At 43.2% G+C, this 26,845-nt stretch overlaps 1 protein-coding gene across 1 annotated transcript in view; it reads right to left on the bottom strand.

Moving 5' to 3' along the window:
* Positions 1-23,385, bottom strand: part of SLC18A2 (solute carrier family 18 member A2) — a 28,560-nt gene extending 5,175 nt beyond the window's left edge. The window contains exons 1-12 of the mRNA XM_058810245.1: positions 23,217-23,385; positions 21,122-21,473; positions 13,946-14,004; positions 11,896-11,979; positions 9,129-9,221; positions 8,619-8,708; positions 8,470-8,513; positions 8,335-8,395; positions 4,770-4,865; positions 1,688-1,766; positions 1,386-1,437; positions 912-975 (exon numbers count right to left, since the gene is read on the bottom strand). Of these exons, the coding sequence (XP_058666228.1) occupies positions 912-975; positions 1,386-1,437; positions 1,688-1,766; positions 4,770-4,865; positions 8,335-8,395; positions 8,470-8,513; positions 8,619-8,708; positions 9,129-9,221; positions 11,896-11,979; positions 13,946-14,004; positions 21,122-21,473; positions 23,217-23,337 (1,195 nt within the window). The 5' untranslated portion in view covers positions 23,338-23,385. The remainder of the gene's footprint in view (positions 1-911; positions 976-1,385; positions 1,438-1,687; positions 1,767-4,769; positions 4,866-8,334; positions 8,396-8,469; positions 8,514-8,618; positions 8,709-9,128; positions 9,222-11,895; positions 11,980-13,945; positions 14,005-21,121; positions 21,474-23,216) is intronic.
* Positions 23,386-26,845: the final 3,460 nt, after the last annotated feature.

Genomic DNA, 26,845 nt, shown 5'->3' with positions numbered 1-26,845 from the left:
TTGCTTTTTATGGTCTTTGCTGTGTCTGGGGTCATGTGTGGACATGTATAGAGGTGGCACCTGCTAAAGGACAGGAGAGATGTGAGTTTAGGATGTATCCACACTTCCCACCGAATGTCTGAGCAAAGCTCCCACCTCACATTCCCTGCCAAGGAATTAGGGCAAGGTTATCTGGTGTGAACTTGCCCTGGCTGAAGGCCTAAAAGGCAACATTAGCCCCCAGTCAACCAAAATGATTGACAGTGTTTTTATCATGTCTTTTGATACACACCCTCATTTCTAGCAAGAAACAGCACAGACAGCTCACAAAACTGCTGAGACACCTGAAGTCTGAATTTGTTTCTGTAACTTCTTTCCTCACTGCACATCCCTGGTGTGGAGATGCCCCAGGACATTTGCTGAGCACCAAGCACTGAAAACAAGGCAGGGTCCCCAGTGCACAGCCCAGTGTAAGGAAAGTCACACATGTCACTTGAAGAATACATGTGTGTGAGCCTGGGAATTCCCCTTTATGTACAATTTAAGCCTTTTATTCCAGTGGAAATGTCTACATAAATCCTTTTCCTCTGCAGGAAAGGCTGAGGGTTTGGGGCAGTGCACAGCTGCATTTCTAAAAACAACATTTACATTCATGGACAGGTTGAAAGGTCTGTTTAGGTGGATGGAGCAGTTCTGGACAGGCCTGGGGCTCCAGCTGGTCTAAAGCAGCCTGGTTCAAACTCCCTAAGCACTGTCCCTTAATTCCTTCTTGCTCTGCCTGCCAGTTTGGGCCACAGCTCAGGCTGCAGCACTGTTAGATCAGAATGGCAACAAAACTGATTTTCTGTGTAACTTCATAACAAATCATTTTTACAGAAATAACAGAACTCATGTAAAGAACTCACGTAAGAACTCATTGCAAATGTTCTTACCTATGGCAAATCCAACTCCAAAAGTTGGTGCTATGAGCCCATAAATGTTTTTAGCAAATGGTACCTACAAAGGAAATTTCAGGCAGTTAATTACACCATACTGCACATGGTGGTTAGCACCTTTTTCTGAGATAAATTCTCCAAGTAGTTATGCCCCACTTTTGTACAGATCTGGGAGTCTGATCCTTGTTCTGAGCTGTCATTTCAGACAACTGTGCCATTAAACCACTGACACACTTACTATTATAAACTGCTGAGTGACAGCTCAACAGAGCAGCATGCTCCTCTCAGAGTCACCATTTCTAAAAATAATTGAAGCACTGAAACAGGAAAGCACTCAAAACTCTGATCTGGAACTTATTACCCACACATTGTTTAATAACATGTCATAGAACTCTCATGGGAAAAGCACATATTTGAAGATGAGCACCCCAACATTCACATGATTTAAAAGATGTGTGATTGTCTACTTACACATAAAATACTTATTCCCACGATTAGCATCCCGAGCAAAGCACAAAGCCACCTACCAAAGAAGAAACATCACTCAGAGATGGTGATAATGAGATGTTAGAGCTGATCCTGAATGTTTCAAAGCCACGTCTGAAGCATTGAGTTAAACAGCAAAAGTAGCAATGTGTTCAAAAAAAACCACCAATTTTGCTCCCATAGAACAAGCTTTAATAATTTCCACTATCAATAAACTGCCCTGGGAAACGCTGGAAATGGTACATGAAGAGACTGGGAGGTGATTAGTATTTTTAAATTAAGCATACCTTCCAATTTTGTGTGCAAGTACCCCAAAAAGATTGGTCCCAATGAGATAAGAGATGCTGGCTGGAAGAAAAGCGACGCCTGAAAAATATGAATGAGAGGTTTTATCAGCAAGGCTTTCAGGGAAGTGTTAGAAGAAACTAATAAATGCCAGACACTGCAATTTTCATCTGGACACATCTAATGGAGCCCAAAGAATCAAATATCCGGTTTGTTGCAGCCTCCCCGTGAAATCTCAGGACATCATCTGTGAAATGCAGCAGCAACCTGATGCCTTGGGAAAAAAAAAAAAAAAAGAGTTTTTCAGCATTAGATACAAGAACTGCTCTGGGAGAGGGGACAGAACAACAAAGAGCAGAAAGTTTATGTGTGACTGCAACAAGCTTTGGGATGGGCCAAGGAGAGCAGCCCGGGGTTGTGGAGCAGGTGCTCAGCACATGCAGCCAGCCCAGGTGCTCAGGGTGGGTGAACCCCCTGCAGGAGGGGACAGCAGGGCTCTGCAAGTGACAGTGCCCCTCTGAGCCTGGCAATGCCACTGAGCCCCCTGTGATACTGCCCTTGGCCAAGCAAGTATCAACGATGTAAGGATAAAAAAACCCTTTGAAAATAGTATTAGAATTATTAAGCCAACATCTTCTTAATATTTTTTTTTAAAAATTACTTAAAAAATAAGTAGAAAATCTTTAAAATATAAGCAGTAAAACTTTAAAAAAATTTAAGTAAAATAAAACTTTAAAAACTTCAAAAAATGAGTAATAAAACTTTAAAAAATAAGTAATAAAACTTTTAAAAATAAGTAATACAACTTTAAAAATTATTTTTAAAATATTGCTTTAAGTAAAATAACAAATTTTGAAACTGTAATAGCTTGCAGATGAGGACACCTGAGTAAATTCTGTCTCTCTCATTTCCCACCTCCACTTGGAAAAACACATTGTTGGCACCAGCAGTGCTTTTCCATCCCTGAGGTTGCCACAGCAGTGGCTGTATCTAGAGCAGATGCTGTTGTCTGGTGACACCTCTGGTTTAAAATCCAGTTGTTACAGTCTGTACTGGAGGATTCCTCCTCTCCTTGCACAGAATCCCAGGGCAGGACCCAGCCAGAGATGCAGAAATCAGCTGTGGTGTCAGGGTACAATCCCAGCCCTGCCTCTCGTGTGTGTGCTCCTCATCTTCCACCAGGGCAACAGAGCTTTTCTCATTTCCTGCCTATCCATCTTCCTTCCCATCTCTCTGATATATTCATAAGAAAAAAAAACAACAAGGGGTAATTTTTAACACAGCAATATCCTGTGATTAAAAACCTTGTGGGTTTTACAGTGGTGGTGCTGGGGAAATATTTAATTTCAGCCTGTGTAACCACAGCTACTTCAGTACTGCTTGGAGCTGTCTGGTTATACCAAATGGTCACACAGAGCAGACCTTGACAGCTGTAAAAGAGAAATTGTACTGCAAAGGCTTGTTAAATAAGACTGGAACAGGTTGGTCTGTAAGCTGTGGTATACTGAGGCAGAACTATAATTTTCTAAATGGGCTCTATGCACAGTAATATTCATTGGGCAAATCAAGGTACTTTATACCTTCTTCAGTTCATGCTTCAAACAGCTGGCTTCCAACTGCATAAGATAATAATTTGCTTAAAACCCTGCAGTTTAATTTACAATTTAAGAGGCTTAAAAATTTTAATTAATGCTGTCAAACCAAAGTGAAATGGAGTCAATTACTTGTATCATTAAGGGGTTACATTAGTCTTAATTTAAAATAGATATTTTTCTTCTAGTGACCTCTGTTCAATGAAGAATTCGTAAATCTCATTTCTATTGCAGCAGTAATATGAAACTGGTGAGGGAGGTAGATAGGCAATATTTATTTTTCCTTTTTGAGGTTCAAAATACCCAAGTTTGCATGTTCATTCTGCTGTATTGCAGGCTAGAAGTTATAGCCAGGTTCAGCATTAAGAGCTCATAAGAGGTTCACTCATTAAGAACTGCATCTGTGGCCACTCTAAATCTCAATTGCATTAATTAGAACTAAGATTTGTGCTTTACATAGGGTGTAATGTGCACATTAACACACAGCAGGCATATCAGCTGAACATCATTTTCATGAAGGATTTTTTGTTTTCTTTCAAACTATACAGTGATATTAAAAAATACCCTCATGACCAAACTATTAAATTAATCGGAGATAGATGAAGGCTGAGCATTGCCCACTTAAGAAGATTCACATAAACTTCTCACACATAGTTCATCACTCACTAGAATTTAATCCACTTTCCGGTGGTTTTTTCCTGCTCTTGCTCACGTCAAAGAGAAATTAACTGTCCTACTTTCTTCTGGAGGGCAACATTCCATGGTTGCCCAGGGATTTGGTTTCCCAAGGCTGTGTCCCTGCTAAAACTCATGACAAGGTCCAAGGTGGGGCTCCCCAGTGCTTTCTGTTGAAAGGGATGATTAAGCAACCACTAAAGCAGCCAAATATGTAAATTCCAAGGGAAAGTGCTCCTCATGTCCACGTTTTAAGCAGCAGTCCATCTTTCCCCCACGTGTGTGTGAGGAGGAGGCTGCGCTGCCGTGACCCTGCTGCCCATCCCTGTGCACAGAGCACCTGCTGCCCATCCCTGTGCCTGCCTGCCTGTGCAGTTCAAACCAGGGACTGAGGAGGGGCTCCCTGCAGGGAAAAACCAAAGGGTTTTGCTGTGCAAGGCTCCTGTGCAGCTCAACAGGCACACTGCAGCTGCCCTGGCCAGCATCCACAGCCCGAGCAGCGCTGGGATTCCCAATGGAGAGGGATCAGTGCCACTCCTGAGGCTGCCTGCAACTGTTTTTCCTTGAAAAACAGTTCAAATAGTTCAGTAGTTTAGTGTAGCCCATTCCAAGAGCCTCTATTGCAACAACACCACCCCACTGTGTAATATTTTTCTTACCTACCAGCGTTTGTAAATTCTGCAGGTTTAGCACAGGCACTTTACAGATTGTAAAAAAAAAAATAATTAAAAATTACCCCCCTGAAGCAAATAATCTTTAACAGGACCAGAACTCAATAGAAAAAATATAGAGATGCAAACAATATACTGTACTTTACCAAGCTGCCATTTTTTTGAGCACATGGTCTCCATCATCCAGATGGGTAAAGCTGGTTCAAGCATAGCAATAGCCATGTTTGCAAAACAGATTGAGCCTGGAAGAAAGAAGGGGGAGGGAAAAACATAGCACTAATTATTTCTTTTGGCTATAAACAAAACACCATGCAAAGAATGGATGGTTTTACGTAAAATATTTCACTTTTTACTGGTTTTACGTAAAATATTTTATGTAAAATATTTTCACTTTTTACTGGTTTTACGTAAAATATTTTATGTAAAATATTTTCACTTTTTACTGGTTTTACATAAAATATTTCACTTTTAGGGCTTATTTCACAGCCCTATTTGTCATGTGTCAGATGGTGATTAACATTAAATAGAACACTGTAAAACCACTGAAGGCTAACTTTTTGTATGTTTCTATTCTCCTAGAAATTCTACAATAAAGGTTAAGCTGTTTCATAATGTGAAAGTTTGCAGCGAGCTTGATGACATTTGGAAAGTTCACGAGGTCTGTTGTACAAATGATTAGCTAGAACCACAACCACTTGGTTTGACGTGTTCTCCCGGGGCAATGGCAGAGCCCTGCTGTGCAAGAGGCTCAGGCTCTGACCCTGTGCCTCTGCCACCTGAGAGCTCATCCTGCCCCACATGGCAGCATGGGGAGGGCTTGGTCCTGGAAATACCAAGGTGCAAACACAGGGATGGCTGCTCCCAAAAATGGGATTTTATCTGGAGATCCTACAGGCAGCAGTGGGGCAGCAAACGCAGCTTTGAGCTGGCACAGCCCTGCGAATTTCAAATCTCTTTTGAGCTGGCACAGCCGTGCGAATTTCAAATCTCTTTTGAATCCCAGGAGCCCCAATAACCCAGCACAAAGGATAACAAGGGTGGAAGTGCTGATTCAGCCCGGCTGCCAGCTCAGCTCTGCCCCACCCCAGGGCCCGCAGAGCCGGAATCAGTTTGGGTTTGGGTGGTGCTCATCTCTCCCAGTGCTGCACTTCAGCTCCAGAGCAGGGATTAGGAAACCCCACCGTATTTCTTGGGATTCAAGATGCCTTTCACACTTACTCAAAAGACCCTGAGGCACTCAAGGCTTAATGCAGGGCAACAGGACCTGTCCCCTCTGCTAATCCCTTTAAATGGCTCTTGGGAATCACTGCTGCAAGTGACAACCTCAGACTTGTGTTCCCTTTCTTCCTAATATTTACAATCTCTGAATTTCAGGAAAATATTCTAGACTCTTCCAGTCCTTTACTATACAAATTCTACCTTTAAAAAAAAATCTATATTTTTCAGAGGTCAGAGAGGCATTATTTCTCTCGGAGGGAGTTCCTCATCACAAGGTTCAAAACCAAATGAGCACTGATGTCATTCTTTGCTCAAAGCTGTCAGAATACATTAGACTATTCCTAAAATGACCTTGCTGGCTAGCTGGCTCTCTCCCTTCCCCAGGCAAGGAGCAACAGCTCAGCACTGCTTTGCCCTAAGGACAAAAGCCAACCTTTCCACTTGGGTGCAAGCTCCCAGAGTGGGTCTGCAAGGAGCCCCAGTTAAACTCCTTGGGGCTCTCCCAAGCCACAACCAGCCAGGCTCAAACAGCTTCCCTGATGCTGGAAAAAACATTTCACTTTGTGCAGCCAGAGGAAGCAGGACCGTTCTAACTGAGACAGCTTAAATAGCAAAGGATTTGCTATTTAATTAAATATTCTATTTAATTGAATATTCAATTAAATTTTCTATTCTATTCAGTTTACTCTGTGCTGAACAGAGCTCACAAAGGAAGGAGAAACAGGCGTGCCTGCACTTGGTTCTGGAACCTGCTTCTCTTTAGGCCAAGAAGCAGCACCAGAGCTTGCCAAAGCACTCAGGGATATGGTGACAAAGGTGCTTCAGACCTAGAATGTGCCCCAGGAGAAAAGTGAGAGCCTGAGCTGTGCTCTGCAATCTCAGGGCAAGAGCCTGCTACCTCAGCAAAGCTTCCCCAAAAGAAAATAAATTAATTTTTTCCTCAGTCTTGCCTGGAGCTGACCTTACTTTAAAGTGCCATGAGTCAAGGGCATGAATCCTACATCTTTTCCTCCTTGAATGGGATTAAATGTCCTGTGCTGGCCAGAAGGTGGGAAATTGCAGCCTTCCAGCTGAATCCCATCTCCAGAGCCCAGAACCCCCCAGGTTTTGGCAGAGTGCCACAGACATCAGTGACATTTCCCTGTGGAAGAGCAGGACCCAGTGCAGAGCTGTCCCACACCTTCCCAAGGGGTGCTCATGGTGATGTCTGTCTCAGCTCTGGTTTTTAAATAGTTTAAACCAACTTGTCTGTCCAAGCAGCTCTGTGAGGCAGCAGCACTGATTTTCCTGTAATCCCTGTCAGTGAGGTTGGGCTTCAGGAGTGACACTGACTTCACTCCCACCAGCAGGGACAAAGCATGTCAGGGACATTTCTTCTGCCTGGTCAGGGTACTGATGGCACAGGCTGTGAAGCATCACCTCTGACACAAACCTGGGCATTTGACAGAACCAAATTTGGTCTGCAAGGGAAATAAAGCAAGGAGAAGAGGCTGAGGTCAGAGAGCATCAGCATCATCTGTACTGTCACAGCACTGGGCAGCCTCTGTCCTGGGAGGCAGAGAACCCAAGTGCTCCCCTTAATCCCACTGAAAATCCATGGGGATTTCTCATATTTTATATACTTTGCTGTAGGAGAAGTTACTGAGTCAGCTGAATGACAAATCTGATCTCTTATCACAAGAACTGTCTTTGCTATACTTTTATTCAGTGGTTTTTTCAGGCTGCAAGAATTTCTCAAGCAAAAGAGTTTGTATAATTTCAGTCACAGCTCAGCCAAGTCACAGAAACAAGGTTATGATAATTTTCTAAGATCAACAATAAACAGAAAACTTCCAGAAATGTCTGGAAGAATTGCTGTTAGACAAGCAAGTTAGGATGATTAACAGAACTGTGAAAATAATTATCTGTTTCCTGGTGTTTTGTCAATATTAGAAAGGGCCAGGCTTAATTACAGACTTCAGAATAAACATTCAGCAACGTTCAATGCAAAAAGGCAAATTTCTCTTGAGACAGAAAGGCTCATCAGAAAAAAGATACATATAATACCAAACAGCATTCACCACTCCAGCAGACCTTTTCTGAAATACAACAATTCACACTCAAGAGACCAAACTCACTCCCTCTTCAAACAGGAACAAAGTTCAGTGCTATTCCCCGTGCCTGCCTGTGCTGTGCTGGCAATCCCTCACTCTAAAGCCTTGCCCCAAGTCACTTTCCTCACAGGAACTTTCCTGGCCACATCCCATTGCCCCAGCAGGCACCTGGAGGTCATCAGTGGCCTCTCAGTTGGAAATACACATTTATTTCAAATTTTCTGCCTATTGTGCTTCTGCTGGTTCATTCATCCTGTATTACCAACACATTCTTATTAGAACTTTGCATAAAGTAAACCAGCAAATGATAATGCTGTTAAAGCAGCTCAGCCCAAGGCATGCCAAGAGGGTAGGAATGACATCCATGGCTGGTTTAAAGAAGGAAAAAGAGGTCTAGTACCTGCTGCAATAATGATGTATGGGTCCTTCAGAAGTGTCAGCAAAGGTGTTCCCTTCTGACTCTGTGAAACAAAAGCTTGGGATTAGGAAAGGCAAAGTGACACCCATTGCTGCAGTGTTTTACCTTAATACTCACTTCTGCCTGTGTTCTGGAGGGCTGCAGGACAAGTAACTGAACAGCTGTGGAAAGAAAGGCAAGCTGTGACTCTCCTGCAGGAGGGGATGGATGGCAGGAGCAGGAATGGGCTGTGCCTCAGGGAGACACTGACGCAGGGACCTACTGACCTCCATCAAACAGAGCCAGGGCTGCCAGCACCAGGAAGGGAGAGCTCTTCCCCACAAACTCATACATGACACTCCCAAAAGGGGGGCCCACTGCCAAGGAAAGGGAAGGACACACTTGTGAAAGCTCTGACAGAACAAAACCCCTGCGAGCGTTCAGGCATCCTGCTACGGGCACGCAGCGACCAAAAATCCACTTTGAAAATCCCCACAAAGATCATTGATCATGGCAATAACCATATTCTCCGTTCCCCAAAAACACTGTGCAGTGTAAACAAAACCCAAACACCTCAGAGATTATTGCTTGACATGTAATTCCCTGTGTGAATCCACACAGGGAATGCCTGCTGTGGGAAAAGCTGCTCCTCACATGCACCATGAACCCAGTCTGGAGACTGCTCAATGCCACAACACCCAGGGAGACCTTTCTGCTGTTTCCAGAGCTCCCAAGAACAAGCTTTGGGATGGCTTGGGGATGGTTTCTTCTGCCAGCAGAGCCTCCAGCTCACTGACCTAGTACTCCCATAGCCAGGCCTCCAAGGGCAATTCCCATCGCGTTGCCTCTCTCTTCATCATCCGTGTAAACAGTGGCAAGCAATCCCATCCCTACAATTAAAAATCAATAAATAAATAAATAAATATTTTTAAATTGTTTTTAATAAATAAATAAATAAATAAATAGACATTATAAAATAAATAAATAAAAATAAATAAATAAAGAGACATAAGAAAAAAGCACAGGCACAAAATTAGGCATCTGTGCGCTACATTTTATGGTCATAATTTGCCACACCTCCTAAACATTATAGAGGACTTACCAAGTGTTTGGGGTTTTTTTTGTATGTGTATATATATATATACACATATACTCCCTTCCCACAGAATTAACTTCCAAGCAAAAATGGTTCTGGCAGCACTCATGGTCCCCAAGACCACATTCTATTGTGCAGCATTAGTCAGGTAATTTAGTGATGCCCTTATTTGTTAGATTCTTTATTCTTCTCTTTGTCACAGAGCTTTTTGATGATGCTTTCCAATGAGCAGAATCAAAGCCTCAGACAAGTATTCACCATCATTTATTCATACTCAGAGTGCACAAAGGTCTGGTGACCACTTAGCTCCAATTGTGGACAGTGCTCTGGGCATGAGGTATTATGCAGAGCTGATTGCTTTGTAAATGAGTATTTCAAGTTCAGCACAAAAAAATTAAAGGATCCTTTTGACCTTTATCTCCACATGCCTTATTTCTGCACTTGATGATGAGCCTTCATTTCACAAAAGGAAACATGAAGCCTAATTTGCTTGTCTTTTTGTGGAGCACTCAGACACTGCAGACGTAAATGCTGCAGGAGAGTCCTTATAGAAATTAATAATTCTGTTTTCAAATCAAGATTTACATAGGACTCAGTAAATAAGTTCTGCAGCTACACAGAGGAGGAAAACAATACATTGCATGGTTGATCACTCAGTAAACACCATCCATCACCAAAAGAGCAGAGGTCCTGAGTGGATCACCACGTTTATTGAAAAGAGTGGATGACATCAAATTGTTTGCATGAACAGCTGGGGAGCTGCATTAGAATTCACAATGAATGTGGGATTTGGGGAAATATTCTGGAAGAAAAGAGGGAGGGGGAAATGCAAAAACCATAACACAAAGTTCTAGGACACAGATGTATATCTGTGTGTTCTGTCACACATGGATAGGAATAACTGCACACACAAATGCAGGGGAGGGAATGACTGCCAGCAGTGGCTCACAAAACTTCCTTTGCTGTGAGATGCAGGGTGAGACTCTCACTGCTGAGGGCCCTGTAAGGAGCCAGAGCTTCTCTCAGAGCTGGGTCTGGCTCTGGTGCAGCACAGGGAGAAATCTGGGGCTGCTTGGAGACCATGCAGAGAATGGCAATGAGAGTGAGCAAGGACTCAGAATAACATCTGTGAGGGACAACACAAGGACTCCCAATTCAAAACCAGAGAGGATAAAACTGATGTGAGAGGTGATAACAGCCTTGCAATACACAAGAGAGCCAGGAATATAAAGAAAGGAAACGGATCTTTGTCTTCTCTGCAGGATGGCAAGCAGAAATCAGCTCACATGGCAGCAAAGAGCCTTTAGATGAGACATCAGGAACAAAAAACCTTCCTGGCCATAAAGGTGCTTAAGCACTGAGCTGGATGCTGAGGGCAGTTCTGGAGGCTTCTGAGGTCAGGCCTGTCAAGTGTGCATGAGGAATGACAGATATTAAGTTGATCCTGCCTTCAGGAAGGGGTGGACTAGATGGTCCCTTGGCCTTTTCTGCTCTTTTGTGTTCATTGGCTGAGAAAAAAGAAAATCTTGTGCTCACCTAAGAGCCCACAGCTGAAGGTGCCCCCTTGCACAGGGACTGAGTTACAGCTGAACAATAATTTTGATTCTGGCATGTCTTCCCTTGGGAAAACTTCACTTGCAGCCCTAACTGATGTCAGTTCCTGCCATTCCAGGAAATTTTTCCAAGATTGGAATATTCAGCATGAACAAAACGTATTTTCCCCAGCCTCAGCCTCAAGAATGCTCAAATAATTTGGGCTGAAAACCCATACTACATTCTACCTACTCATTTAAAAATGAGACACGTTTTTTGGAACTCTGGTACCTTAACTGGCAGCCAGCATGGTAAACCCTTGAAAACAACATTTTATAACAGAAATTTCCATAACAGACAGAGCTGCTGTTCTAACTGCAATAAGTACCAACACAAGTTCCCAGTGACCTTTAAAATGGCTAAAAATGAATTTAAAATGTTGAAGACACAGGTGCAGAAATCCCAGGGAGAGTGCAGTTCATTTAGTGCTCTACCTCACTGCAACCCAAATACCAAGGAAGTCTTAAAAGGCATTTGCTTTTGAGCTACTTCATATGAAAGAGACAAAAAAACAAAAAAAGAAATTGATTCAACTGAATATTTTGTATTAATTATATATTTTGTATATAGAGAGTATATACTCTATATACATATATAATATAACTATAAATAGATATTATATTTATATAATATAATTATATTTTGTTTATAGAGAGTATATTAATTATAAATATAATAATTTCAATTAATTATTGAATGTGTCAGCACATTCAATAATTAATACAACATATTGTATTATTAATATACAAAATATATGATAAATATATTGTGTATATTAATTATATAATATTTTGTATTAATTATTGAATGTGCTGACAAAATTCAATTTAAAAAAAGACTGAAAGTGATCTGCATTTTCCTCTATCATCTCTTACCTGCCACAGAAGAACAAGAGGAACCCACTCCTTGCAGGGACCTGGCAATAAATAGCAGTGCATAGCTTCCAGAGAAGGCAAACACTGCAGGAAAAAAAGAAATAAAAAACAGAGGCAATTTTTGAAATTAGGTTAACTATAACTAGGTTAAAAAGTTAGATTTCTTGAAACTATCACAAAAACTTCCTACAATTCAGTCAAGTGTTTACAGTGACTTGTGCCACTTTCAATGCTAACTGCATTATTTCCCCTTATTGCATTTGGATGTGTCAGTGTTGAATGGCTCCCAGGTGTCTAAGCCTCCAGGTGACACAGAATGCAGGAGCCCAAGCAGTTTTAACTAATTACTCTGGATTTGATTACCTCTGCTCAGGTTCAGCTGCACACAGGAGGAGTAATGAGAGTTTTCTTTGCAGCCTCACCTCTCCGTGCTGCTGCAAGCACCAATGCTGCCTCCAATGAGGGGGTGGAGAGAGGTTTTCCCCTGGTGCTGCCAGATGTGTGGAGCACAGCTGGCTGGAGGTGCAGGGAAGGCAGATCCCCCCATTCAAAACCTTCAGCAAGTTCCTCCTCCTGCCTCTAGCAGAGACATTTGCCACTCTTTATTTCCCCAGGAGATTCAGCCCCCAGGGTTCACCCTCAGCCACTCCCTGCCCTGGGCGCTGCACTCAGCCTGGCTAAATTCTCCACCCACAGCACTGGAAAACAGGAGTTTCTCAGAAACCCAGCCACATCCCTGCTTGTAGAGCCCATGTTGTCGGTGTCATTGACTCTACAGTGAGTTTACAAAGCTTTTTTTTCAGCTCCCATCTCTTGGCCACCTAAGGGATTTTGCTGGGCAGGTTGTAGCTGCAGGAAGGTGTCATGCACCAACCAAGCATGGGATTCATGTGCACTCCTCCCACCTGCCCTGTGGTTGTGCCTCTTGGGGCTTTTCACCTCATTTTACAAAAATCCCTACTGTGTGGACACGTAAAAATAAAGGGGAAAAGGATTTCAGCAGATCAGCAGCTCTCTCCTCTGCCTGAGTTAGGCTCCCTACTCATATCTACATCCCAACCAGAATTTATCTAACATGTTCCTAAAACACAGAGGTGTCAGTGGCTCTAAGACCAGCTCATCTTCTCTAGTACTTCAGTCCCCTTGATGATACAGCTTTAAGATCATAGACTCACAGAATGTTTTGGGTTAGAGGAGACCTGGCTCAGTCCCCTGCCATGGCCAGGGACACTGTCCCCTATCCCAGGCTGCTCCAGCCCTGTCCCACCTGGCCTTGAGCACTTCCAGGGATGTCCATCCCATCCACATCCCCTCTGGGAATCCTCTCATTATTCTTTCTTTTATGTACAGAGGACCTGGAAAACTGTTTATCCCCTTCTCATTTTTTTGTCACAGGCTGTAATACATCTCACATTTGCCTTCTGAGGCAAAACCAGTTCTTTCACTGATCCTCACAGGCTTCTAATGAACCTTGATGTTCTCTGTACTCTTTCTGTCTGGGCCCCGGGTTTAAATGTCAAATACCAAACATAAACCAGCAGCTGAAGCCTTATCAATGCCATTAGAGCAGGGAAATTATCTCAGCTGACTGGCAGGCTGTGCTGCTGTTTGCACATCCCACAGAGATGTTTAGCCACACTGTGATCCTGTTGACTCATACCCTACTCATGAGCCACTGCAGCCTCACAATCCTTCTGATAAACCCCCGTGGTATCTGCCTGTACAGGGAGAGCAAGGCAGCTCTCCCATGGCTATTTAACAATGTCTGAGCACTGCTCCAGAGCAGAAATACCTGAAAGGCTCAGCTAAGGAAGGTTCTGCTGAGGTGGGATGAAGGGCTGTGATCCCTCAGAGCAGGTTCCCTTGTTCAATCTTATCAGCACCACCATCAATGTGGAGCTGACTCAAATTTTCCCTCAAATTTCCCCTCAAATCTTCCTTGGGAATCAGTCCCCAGACACCAACAAGAAGAATTCCTAGTGATAATTATTGTGGAGCATTCATTTAAAAGTTGTGCCTGGGCCAGACCAAGTGAGACATGGACACTTACTGATTGTTGACACAAACATGATGCAGAAGCCAGCAAACAGTGGGATCTGGTACCCTATTCTGGAAAACAAAATGAATATTCACATTGCTGAGGTTTTGAGTTAGTCTTACACGAGTTCCCACACCACACAAACCCAACCTGTAGTTCCTTGGCAGGCTTTGAACTATTTATTGTGGACCACATGGCCATATTTGTCCACACCACAAACCTCTTTTCATCTGACACAGCAGACTTTTTATCTGAAATCCCTGGGAAAAAAATCCTTCTCATGATTGCCCTGATTGCCCTGTTCTCATTCTGCCTTGATTGTTCCCAATAAAACCCTCTGGGGCTCCATGAGGCTGCCAAAGATATGCCAAGGGAAGATTTCCATGAGTGTGCTGAATTTTGAAATACCCCAGTCGTGTTTCAGCGCTCATCTGTTTCCATCCTTGTGAGACAATGATTATAATGAGACATAGTCAAGCCAATGGCTTTTTTACTGGAAAAATTTGTCATCAGCTTTTCTGGGAGTTTTGCCTCCGGAGCACTGGAAGAGTCCCAAAGAGCCTGAGAATAATGCTTCTGCTTTCCATGGGTTTAGGAGCAGAAATGGAGCTGATCAAAGCTTTCTTCATCAGCCCATTTCTTCATTAGGACTCCAAACAGCCTGTAGAAATGTCTGGTTTATCCAAGTATTTTCAAGTTTCCAGGAAATAAAGAACTTTCTGGCTGGGAAGCATTTATATTTTTTGAGCAGATAAAACTGAAAATTCGACCACAAAAAAATAATAAAAATCACAACATATTATTTTCCACACCAATAAAAATCTACCCTGGAGTCCCAACCTAGGTGGCTCTGAAGACAGAGTGCACATTCTATCCAACATACTTTGTTCACAGCTTCATTTTTTGTAGGATTGTGCATCTCAAATGTATTTGCCAGGACATTATTTAATGGCCAAATTCAGGAGTACTTTCAAAGGATTTCAGTTTCCAATGATTTGACAGTGTTGCACATTTAAATGGGCAGCATTGGCTAAAGCAGGTCAATCAAATAATGGAAAGGTCAAAAATGGCCCTTATTAATAACACTAGTCATGACATAAACAAACCAAAAAAATTATTCTGAGCTTTGTTTTTGTATTAATATTTTTATACAGTCAAGGACCTTTGATAATGGAAAACTCCCTAGAATGCAGAGCTCAGTGTTCATTGTTTGTCTCATTCTTGTGAATGAAATAAATTGAGCTTCCACGTGGTATTTTGCTTTAAATCACCACTGCATTAAAATATGATAAAAACATATTATAAAACATTTTAACATAGATTCTCCCAGTTGAAATCTGTAAGTGAGTGTTGTAAATATCCAGCAGAGACTGGTCACTCATGTGCTACTCACCTGAACTGGTGTCCCCAAAGCAAATTAAATCCCTGTCACAAAATTCCCCTGTACTCTTAGGATAAAAACTTTAATCTCCCAGCACCTTCACACATGGTATATAAAAGAGCAATATTTTTTTTGTCTGCTTTATTTTAAGTGAATGATTTTTTTCTCAGCCAGCCTTTCCCTTGCTGTGTGTGTAATAGGGATTACACAATGGGGTGCTGGTCTCCACTGGTGTTTCTGTGTACATGAGGAAATAAAAAATTACCTCTTGCCAAATTCTTACCTGCCTCAGGGCTGAAGTGAGCACTTCCCAGTGGGCCCAGGTAGAACAGGCCACTGAGAGTTTGATCACAGTTGCTCTGATTTTGAGTTTTTCAATTAAATAAAGCAGTGACAGGAGTACAGATAAAAAACTAAATAAACCCTGCAGGTATGGCTACTGCTAGTGGTGGGCATTATCAGCTGTTTCTGGAGTGTTAAAACAGAAGGTGAATGTCCCTCATGCATTTCCCCATGGCAAAGTAAACTAGGGCTGGGTCTGTCACGGCAATCCCAGATGTGTCTAGGATGGATAATTGAGGGATAATTCTGATTTCAGTACAGGAATCAAGGAATTCGTACACCTGACACAGGGCCTGTAAGATAGCAGTTTGCTACAAGTACATTGAAATAATATTCAGTTATTGCATGAAGAGAAATGCCATCCAAATTGGCTCCCACATTCACATTTCCATCATTGCATCAGAGGCAATGTAATGTCACATGAGCTGTGAGATCTTCCACAAACATTCACAAATTAAACACAGAGCAGTGCTGTCATACTAAATAAAGGAGATTTCAGCTCTTCCAATGGGCTTCCTGCACCTGGGAACTTCCTGGTGGTTGAAGGCAGGAAGAAAACAAACATTTTGGGAGCCACTTCTAATGCTCAGTGTAATACTGCTCAAGCACTGTTCTTTCATTTTTGCAGTTGAAGATCTTATTCTTCCTTTTCCTTGGACAAACAGGGCCACAGCAAGGTGGAAAGTGACACATAGCAGAGGGTGGGAGTTAAACAAGTCCTTATAATGCTCTGGAAGGATAATACTGCCCAGAGCATCCCCCAAAACGTGGAGATGCACAGTTCTGCATGGAATTGCTGAAGCCCTAGAAGCCATGGCTGGGCTTTCTCAGGGGACAGTCCTGCCCACATCCAGCTGACATTTCCTTAGATATGCAGATTGTCCTTTCCTGGGCGATCTCAACACACCCTGCCTCTTAGCAAACCCTGAAATAGCAGCAATAATTAACTGCCAGTTGTGCTGCCACCAGTGTCCAATCTGCAGCTGCATCCCCTGCTCTGTTCTACAGGTGTTGAGAGCACAGACTGGGAGGTTTTGCTGAACAAGTGCATTATAATAACCATAAAAAGGAGAGGCACCACCTGCAGCAGCCAATTTTGTGATTCTGCCCCTTGGTGCTGGGCCATTCATGTGAAAAGTGAATTTACAGTTTTTCCTCAGCCATGACACAGCACCCTCCATCACAATCACCTCTGCATTTTGTTCCTCTGCATGTATGCAGCACCAGAGAATATTACAGCCTGTCCTCTCTCTTATCTTTTCTTGTTACTATGGCTAAACATATAATTTTCCTGGGCACTTCTTTCAAAACCCTCCAAGCAATTCTGAAGCAGAGTCCAGCACGCCTCACCAAGGCTACTTGCAGCTAAAAGTGCTTATTACAAGTGTTTGTGATCTCTGGAAAAGTCTGAGTCACTGGTTGAAGGAGGGAAAGGAGAGGCTGCCACAGCAGGAGAATGATGCCCAGATGAGCTCCATTTCAGCCCCTGTGGCTCCAGATTGTGGGGCTCTCAGGAAATGATTTATGCCCATTAACAAGATTACTCCAAACTAAGACAACAGATTGTTGGTCCTGTGCAACTGCACAATAAAGGTTACATTGACCAGGTGAGCAGCTGTGGATTATTAGAGCCTAATTACCAATTAGAGTGCTGCAAATCCACTGGTTCCAACCTTGCTGTCGCACAGCTCCATGTGAGCACCTCTTGCTGGCTCTGTCCTGGCTGGAACTCTGGCTCTCTGCTTCCCTGCCAGTGAGGACTGGGGAGGATTTATGGCAAGAATATGTTCCTTGAGGTTCTGAACCAATGAACCACTGAATATGTGTGGAGTTCAAAAAGAACATGTAGGGTCAGCAGGGACAGAGTGACCTGAACAGACAGAACAGGTCACTTCAGCCTCTGCCAAAACCTGAAAGGAAAGCTCACACAGGAACTGAACTGTAAATATGTAGTTATAAATGTTATTTATGCCTCTGCTTCCTTCTCTGTGCGGGTCTTGGGCATGAACACATTTTGGTCCTAGCTACTCTCTCTCTCTCATGCTAAGGAGTTCAAAGCTGCAGCCAGGATGGTGATGATGAAAATAGCTATTATTTTTTTATGGTTTTTGAGGCTGATATGAAGAAAAACAAGGTTAAAACTACAAATTTTCTTTCAGACTAATGAAAACAAGAAGGGGACACACATGGCAGAGGCATTGACTGGCTCTGGTGGTTGAGGGGCTGGCACAGCTGGGCTCACAGAGAGAGACTGATAAAAGCACTGGAGTCAATCACAGAACCACAGAATGGTTTGGGTTGGAGGGGAACTTAGACCCCATCTCCTTCCAACCCCCTGCCATGGACAGGGACACATTGCACTGGACCTGGGTGCTCAGAGCCCAATCCAACCTGGCCTTGGGCACTTCTAGGTATCCAGGGGCATCCACAGCCTCTCTGGGCACCTGTGCCAGGGCTGTTGGATAAGGCAGGTGGTTACAAAGGGCACCTTTTGCCCACCCTCTTCACAGGACAGCCTTTTGCCCACTCTTTTCACAGCACAGCCTTTTTTTTTGTCCACCCTTTCACAGGACAGCCTTTTGTCCACCCTTCACTCTGCCCCTGCCAGAGCATCCTCCTCACAAAGAGCCCTGTGTCACATGCTGGGCTTTGTGGATAGCTCCTCACAAATTTCACCATCAGGAAAAATAATGTGCTTCTGACCCACAAAACCTTATCAGCTCTGCCCTGAAAGCGTGCCAGGGTGGGAAGTGAACTGTTCACTTCCTATGGCAAAGCCATCACTGGTGTTTGCTCTGCCAGGACTTTGTTAGGGCGGAGGGAACTTGTATTGTTTCAGGAGCTGCAAACCTGTTCTCTGAGCCAGGTGTGTCTGGTGTTCCGTGAAAAGAGATAAAAAAATGGTTTTTGCAGAGCATACTCCTTGAATGAAACCAATTCCGAAATTTGTTTTCGAAAATCTACATTTTCAGTAATTATAAAAGAAAGGAAAACAAGCTCCAAAACTTTCAGAAAACCTAAAAAACAGTGATTATTTGCACAGACTCATATGAGTGGAACATCCTGTTGCTGGCTGTACAAACTCAAAGCCAGTGCCTGGTGAAAACCAGCACTTGACTAAAACTCTAAATCCTTCTTGTTCAGCTATATTTGATTGAAAAATAAAAATCCCTGTACAGAGTGTGCTACTCATTTGAAAAAGAAACATACTGGTCATCTTAACCAACTGTGAACACAGAGCTTGAAACAAGCAATCATTTCTCTCTAAGCTTTGATATATTGCTGGAATTTTGTAGAAGTAATAAAGGTAAAAGCTTAACAGTAACCAAAGAGCTCATTAGTGGTAAGGAAGAGTCTTTCTATTGATAACCCAGATATTTTCTGTTTGATTTATACAATCACACATTTTAGCTGATCATATACATTGACCTGCAGAGGAGCTGTGGCATCCTCACTAAACAATACAGGTAAGAAAAGTCCTTCTCAACTTGCAGCAATATTCGTGAAAAAGTAATTTTGTGGTGGTGTACTCATATTTGTGGAGGTGATATGTATTGGTGATAAGGGGAAATGAGAGAGAAATGAAACTGTCTCCCTCATTTAAAGCTTTTGTGTTTAGATCAGTTCCACAGATCAAGCACAGGTTTTGAATACACAACACTGTGAGTCCAAAAATGCTACTTAGCCCTCAGCTGGATACTTTTTATGAGATTGAAAGGAAGCACTCAGACAATATTTATATATATATTAGGTTTAATAGCATATATATACACTATATATATAGTGTATATATATACACACACTGTAAATATATATATAGTAAATATATATAGGCTATATATATATATATATGTGTGTGTGTATGTATATATACACCATAAAACCTAAACAAGGTAGTTTTTGTTTCAAAACCTGAAATACCTGTCATTGGATTGTGTTGGTTGTTTTAAATATTGCCACCTATGATGGGCATATTGACTGCTTAAACCAAAGTGTTCTACAAGTCCAAATTTCTGCTGCATGTTATTTTCTGAAAGGAATAATTCTCTATGAAAACAGCTTACATATAAAATATTATGCAGATCATATGTTCACTAAATACAATTTGGAGTTTATTTCCTGCAGAGATTGATCTCATAGAATGTTTGGGAGGACTGAAGCTGCTTCTCTGGGGAGTGGTTACACAAAATGCTAACAGTGAAATCAAATTTATTATTAACACAAAAATTTGAATATTATATATACTTTTTAATCTTCATGTTAACATCATCGGTACTTTCATTTGGAGAGGAGTTTTAAGTCACTGATATTGGTGTTTATAAGCTTGATCCTGGCCCAAATAAATTTTCTGTAAAGTCCCATTTAAACATATTTTTTTCAAGACATCGTATATTTGCAAGAATTTAGAGGGAGCAATTAGGAGGTTGGGCAATGTCATGTACTAATGGGAATGTGGGACCCACTGAACCTGGTGATGAACATGGCATCAGCAAAGTTGGACATTTGTGCCCTTTTCCCTGAAGTCCACACAAATTTCCCATTGATTCTCTCCTCAGACAACTCCACACAGCAAGAGCTGCTCATCTCAGTGACAGCAGGGAAGGGATCTGAGCCCTGCCTACAGTTTCAATATCATCTTTGCCTCATGTGGGTGCCACAGGATTATTGACAATTCACAATCTTTGTGAATTGCAGTGTCTTTTGGCCTCCTATAACTATATGGGAGATATTTCAACAGAATCACAGAATAATGAGGTTGGAAGAGACCTCTAAGATCATCAAGTCCAACCTGTGCCCTAACACCTCACCTAGACTACAGCACCAAGTGCCATGGCCAGTCTTTTTTTAAACACATCCAGAGATGCTGATTCCACCACCTCTCTGGGAAGAGCATTCCAGTGCTTTATTATTCTTTTGGTGAAAATTTTTTTCCTAATATCCAACCTGTACCTTCCCTGATGTAGCTTGAGGCTGTGTCCTCTGGTTCTGTCAGTGCTGCCCGGTGGAAGAGATCAACCCCACCTGTCTGCAGCCTCCCTTCAGGAAGGTGCAGAGAGCAATAAGGTCACCTCTGAGCCTCCTCTTCTTCAGGCTAAACACTCCCAGTTCCTTCAAACGTTCCTCACAGGGCTTGTGTTCCAGGCCCCTCACCCCTTGTTGCCTCCTCTGGATGCGCTCAAGCATCTCAACATCCTTCCTAAACTGCAAACACCATCTCTGCAAAGGCTGGTATAAAAACCCAAGGTTTCAGGAGCTGGGGGAAAAGTGTGAGATACTAATGGCTGACGTGCAGCTACTTTGGAAAGGGTGTAAACGTTTAGAAGTGTTCACCAAACTGATTTCACTAAAATATTCCTCCAGAAGGCAGCAATCCAGGGAGAATTAAGAGAATTAAGAGGAATCTGTTTGAAACGCTAACCTGGGCTAAAACAGCAGTGTGGGATGGAGCAGCAGCAACGCCATACCTGTTAGTCAGGGGCCCTATGAAGGGGTTGGTCATCAGCTGCACTGTTGCTTTTGAGGCAAACAAGAGGCCGACGCGGACGTTCTCGTTCAGCAGCTCCTTGTCATCCTTGGGGCAGTCAGAGGGGGCCGGAGTCACCCTGACAGCCATGGGCTCTGTCTGGCTCTGAGGCAGCTCTGCACGCTGTGTCCTGTCAGACTCGTTTCCAGCGAGCACGGTGGAGTTGTCGTAGTAGGAGAAGATGCTCTGGAAATTGTCCATGGTTGCTGAGGGGAGGTTGGGTTTAGCAGTCTGGATTTCTGTGGCGTTTTTCTGGTGTTCGATGCTGTAAAGGTAACTGGGAATTATTGGCACTGGAAAAACAAATAGAATACATTGGCGTCTTACTGTCAGGTTACTTGGAAGTGGAATCACCAAGCTGCTTGCTCTGCCATCGATCAGGAAATACAAGGCTTTGTATTTCAGAAACACAGAATTGAAAGAGAAATTTGCTCATGGGAAAAAACACACCTGTAACTCAGAAGTGCAGTTTAAAACAAAAAGTTCATTTACACTGATCTTTATTTTTGCCAGTTTTCATAAGATTCCCATGAGGTTTTCTATGAATACATCATTAAGCAAAATATCAAAAGTATCAAAACCCATGTCTGAAGCCTCTTTGTTGCAGGTGGCTGCACAAGTCCTTTTATTAGGCTGTGAAAGCATGAATAATGAGAAGAGCATTGGAATGATTATTAAACAAAAATATAAAAAAATACTATATAAAACATTTTTAAAATAAACCACCAAAATATTGATAGGTACTAGCCATAAGAAGGAAAAAAAGTAACAAACCTATATCAAGGAATCAGAAATAATATGCCTATATTTGCATTGGCAATAATTGTCTCATTATTTTGAAATTTACATTGAAAAGATCATCCAGAAGGAACCATGTTTATATGTTTTAGGATCCTGGCTGCAATTTAATTGCATTAATATGTATCTCAAACATTAGGATTTTAGAGTTTGTAAAAACAGATGTCAGGTTCATTCATTTTAATACAAGTGAGAAAACCATCCCTTCCCATCTTGCATTTCATCCTGAAAAAGTTCAGCCTCCCAAATCTGCAAGTTATAATAATTTCTAGGGCCTCTAGCATACTTATTACTAAACAAGCAATTAAATATTACTAATATTATATGGAAATATATCAATGTAAAAAAAATCCAAAATCAACTGCTAAAAATATATATTTTCTTAACTAAGGTCTACCTTGTGGCATCAACTTTTAAGCTGAAACCCCTTCAAGAAATTCAGGAGTCAGATTCAGAAGCTGAGTCTGAAGCATCATCTGAGAGCTGAGCCCTGCACAGACAGAGCCACTTCCAGGAGAACCATGAGCATTCAGGTGTGTCTGTGTGCACATCCATGAGCCACTGGTTCCTCTGGACTATATTCTTTTATTTCATATAAACATTTGAATGGGAGGAGTTCTAAGTCTACCAGAGAAAAACATTCAACTGTTTTATTTGAGTAGATTTCTGAATCTTGACACTGTGCCACTGAAGCCATTAAAAGTTGGATCTTAGACTTTGATCAAAACTTTTATTATTTTATTAAACTTACTCATGGAAGTGCTTTTCTTAAAAGTGACCTAGATAATTTTCTTATTAACCTATCATTTTAAGACCAATGTGGGGGAAACAGAACTATCACAAGGAAACAGGCATCTCCAATGTTATCTAGCCTGTTGTTTCAGTTGCACGACCACAGGAGAAAAAACGATGATGAGCTAAAAATACTGTTATCTGTCGTTCTACAAAGTATTAGTGGCGTTTAGCAGAAAAAAGGCAAAAAAGAGAAAATAAAAAGAGGGGAAAAGGAGTTATTAAGACCTCTTTATACCATTCCTTATCTCGCAATTAACATGGAAATAAAGCAAGACTTTGATGTCCACGGCGGCGCGTTTGCAATGCCTGCAATATAATTCACGGTTAAAAATAAAATTAATCAGTGTTTGAAAACGCTGGGTTTGAGAGCATTAATCGGGCATTCGGGCAGCACATCTGCAGCAGCCGGGGCAGGGACAGCAGCCCGAGCCCGCTTCACCTACCGACCACGGTGAGCAGCATGTTGTCCAGCAGCAGCGCGATGAAGACGATGAGCAGGATGAGCTTGCGGGACTGGCGGCTCTCCCGCAGCCAGCGGAGCAGCCCGAGCTCGGCCCAAGCCATGCTCCGGCCCGGCGCGGACACGCGGGGACCGGGGGGACACGGGCAGGACACGGGTGGGGACCGGCGGCAGCCGCGCTCCTGCAGCCCCGCTCGCCCCGCGCTGCGCTCCCGGCGCGACCCCGGCGCTGCTCGGCGGGAGCGGGAGAGGAGGAGCGGAGGGAGGAGGAGGAGGAGGAGAGGAGGAGAGGAGAGGGGCGGCTCCTCTGGTCCCCGTGAGAGCCGGGGAGCGCTGGCCAGCGGTGCGGGGCACGGGGGGCTCCTCTGCTCTGCTCTGCTCTGCTCTGCTCTGCCCTCCTCTCTGCGCGCCCCCACCACAGGCGGGGATGCTCCGGACAGCCGGGGCGGGGCCGCGCCAGAGCCTCTGAGTGCCCGGTGGGATGTGCCAGAGCCTCTGTGTGCCCGGTGAAACCTCTGTGTGCCCAGCGGGATGTGCCAGAGCTTCTGTGTGCCCGGTGGGATGTGCCAGAGCCTCTGTGTGCCCGGTGAAACCTCTGTGTGCCCAGCGGGATGTGCCAGAGCTTCTGTGTGCCCGGTGGGATGTGCCAGAGCCTCTGTGTGCCCGGTGAAACCTCTGTGTGCCCAGCGGGATGTGCCAGAGCTTCTGTGTGCCCAGAGAACCTCTGTGTGCCCAGGGTGATGTGCCAGAACCTCTGTGTGCCCAATGAGGTGTGCCCAATGAGATATGCCAGAACCTCTGTGTGCCCAGCAAAATCTCTGTGTGCCCAGTGGGATGTGCCAGAACTCCTGTGTGCCCAGCGGGATGTGCCAGAGCCTCTGTGTACACAGAAAAACCTCTGTGTGCCCAGTGGGATGTGCCAAAATCTCTGGGTGCCCAGGGGAACCTCTGTGTGCCCAGGGGGATGCACCAGAACCTCTGTGTGCCCAATGAGGTGTGCCCAATGAGATATGCCAGAACCTCTGTGTGCCCAGCAAACCCCTGCATGCCCAGAGAACCTCTGTGTGCCCAGCAAAGTCACTCAAATTTTGTGCTCAGACACCAGAGCACATCAGTGCTGCCTTTGGCCAGCCACAAGGAACAACTGCCTAAAATTAGGAATTTCACACAATCATAGAATATCAGAATGGACCCACCAGGATTATCGTGTCCAGCCCTGTGCAGGACACCCCAAGAATCCCACCTTGTGCCCAAGAGCTTTGTCCAAACATTTCCTGAGCTCAGGCAGGCTCAGTGCTGTGCCCACTGTCCTGGGGAGCCTCAGTGCCCAACTGTTGCAGCAAGGTAGAAAAATCATAAATAAAGGCTTCATAAAATCAAGGCTGCTCTCCTGGAAGCAGTGGCTGGCCTTGTCAAAGCCAGCATTTTGTGAGTTCCCATGTGAAAGCAATCCTGTTGTGAGCAATTTGTTAACATAACAAGCTATTTCTGGGGAAAAACATAACTTGCACCTGCATAAACGGTTTTACACAGAAAAATGAAAATTATCTTCCACAAACAACTGTCCCTACACATAGACACCAAGGGTTTGAGTGACCAATCAATGCAGAATAACAATTTGTTACTAACCAGTAAAGGAAATTGGCCAGAAATCTACCAACCAATTGGGGTCCCACACAAAGTCTGCAAAACTGTATAAAAAGGAGTTATGTGAATAAAGAATGGCCTTTTTCAACCATGAAGAAAATGGAGTCCCGTGTGATTTATTCCCATGCCCAACCACTGGTCATAAACTTCCTTTTAATACCCAACGGAAACTTCCCTTAACTCAGCTTCATGCCTTTCCTTGAGTCCTGTGACTGATGATGAGAGGGAAGAGATCAGTATTTGCCCCTCATAAAGTTATTAAAGACCACAATGAGGTCTCCTTTCTTTTTTTTTTTTTTTTGGTCTTCTCCTCATGGCATTCCAAGTGTTTGACTCAGCCTTATCGATTTCTTCCCAATTTATATTAAAAAAGAGGTTAACCACATTGAACTGGCCAAGAACACATTCTAACAAAGGTTTCCACTTCTGTAAAACTCTTGTCTTTCCTATCACACAGCACACTACTTTGATTTAGTCACCAAATACTGAGCTCTGTGAACTGTTCTTTGCTTCACTTTTGGAAAAACCAAAGGGAGAAGTCTCTTGAGGAGCTCAGTAGCCCCAGATCCAAATGTCATGCTGAAGATATTGACACCATCACTGCACAGGTCATTTATTTCTGTGGCTGCACTGCCTGCAGTGCATTTAATCTGTTTAGTGTTTCCATCTCCCATGTGTTGCGATTTCACTGCTGATGCAGGTTTCTTAGGAAAGTGCTCAAACTTCTGCTGGTGCCTCTGTGGCAGCAGCCTTTTCCTGCTGTGAACACCCAGATTGGGAACAAAAGACATGTACACTGGAATTTTGCCAATGTCAGTTATAACAGGAGATAAATGTTTATGGTCTAAATTGCTCTCTTGGGTCTTAACACATCTCTGGATGAAGTTTAACAGGTCTTGGAAATGGGAATAAATTTTCAGGGCAGTGGGTTATTTGCTATGCACAGATTTTTTTTTATAGAGTTAAAAATGGGAGAGGATCTGCTGACAGCTCAGCACTCTTTGGTTTGCATGCAGGTAGCTTTGATTTTATTTAAAATGCCCACCACACATTATTTCTAAACAGAACCTATTATGCCAGCACATGGCAAGTATCACCCAAAGCTATTAATGGGTTATTGATTCTTGAATGATGGCTAATAATTGGTTTGGGGTTGTTAAACTTTTTTAACCAGCAGCTTCAGCAGCTGGACACATTCACATTTGAAGCTGAATTTTCAAAAAAGGACTTCTGTATTCAGAGGAGATAGAAAAATACAATCAACTGGACTGAAGTGATAGAAAAATACAATCAACTGGACTGAAGTGAGAAGAAATGTTTCATCTTTCAGGTGTCAGATACTGAAGGCACTGGCTAAAAAGTGACATTATTTGGTTGACAGCCTGCATGGATAGCAGTAGGAGGAGGGCAGCACCAGCTCTGGTCAGCAGCAGGAGCAGCATTAATATGGAATGCATGTCAGTGGAATGTCAATAATTCTACCAGGAAAATGTGGGCCTGGGTATTTTTTGTTCTCAACCGTTCACAGGAGAGAGAATCAACAGCAATGCTTTTGCTTTGTCACCTGTCAAAAAGCAGATGTGGAGAGAAATAAGATGTTTTTCTGATCATTCCTAAAGAGGGGCATGACTGTAGAAGCAATTTATTTCTATCTCTTGGAATCAATGACATGACAGGGGGGAAATGACAATGACATTTTCCTTCCTGTGCCTCCTCTCTCAGTCCTTTCTTGTGGCATTTTTCTCCTCCTCATCCCTCTCTTGCTGTGGTGCTACAACACACTGACAATATCTGCTCACTTTGCTGGAGTTTTACATCACTCCCTTTATCCTGGTTTCTCTTGCCTTCAGCTAATTGATTGTTTGATGAATGATGCTGAAATATAAATGCAGAATCATGCCTGTTCTATTAGCCTGGGTAGACAGAAGAGCCCTCAAAACCACCCATCTGCATGTGAAGATGCCT

This window comes from Ammospiza caudacuta, chromosome 9, assembly GCF_027887145.1.
Source record: "Ammospiza caudacuta isolate bAmmCau1 chromosome 9, bAmmCau1.pri, whole genome shotgun sequence".
Lineage (NCBI taxonomy): Eukaryota > Metazoa > Chordata > Aves > Passeriformes > Passerellidae > Ammospiza > Ammospiza caudacuta.
The sequence above is the reverse complement of the archived record's forward strand: the minus strand, read 5'-3'. Positions and strand labels throughout refer to the sequence as shown.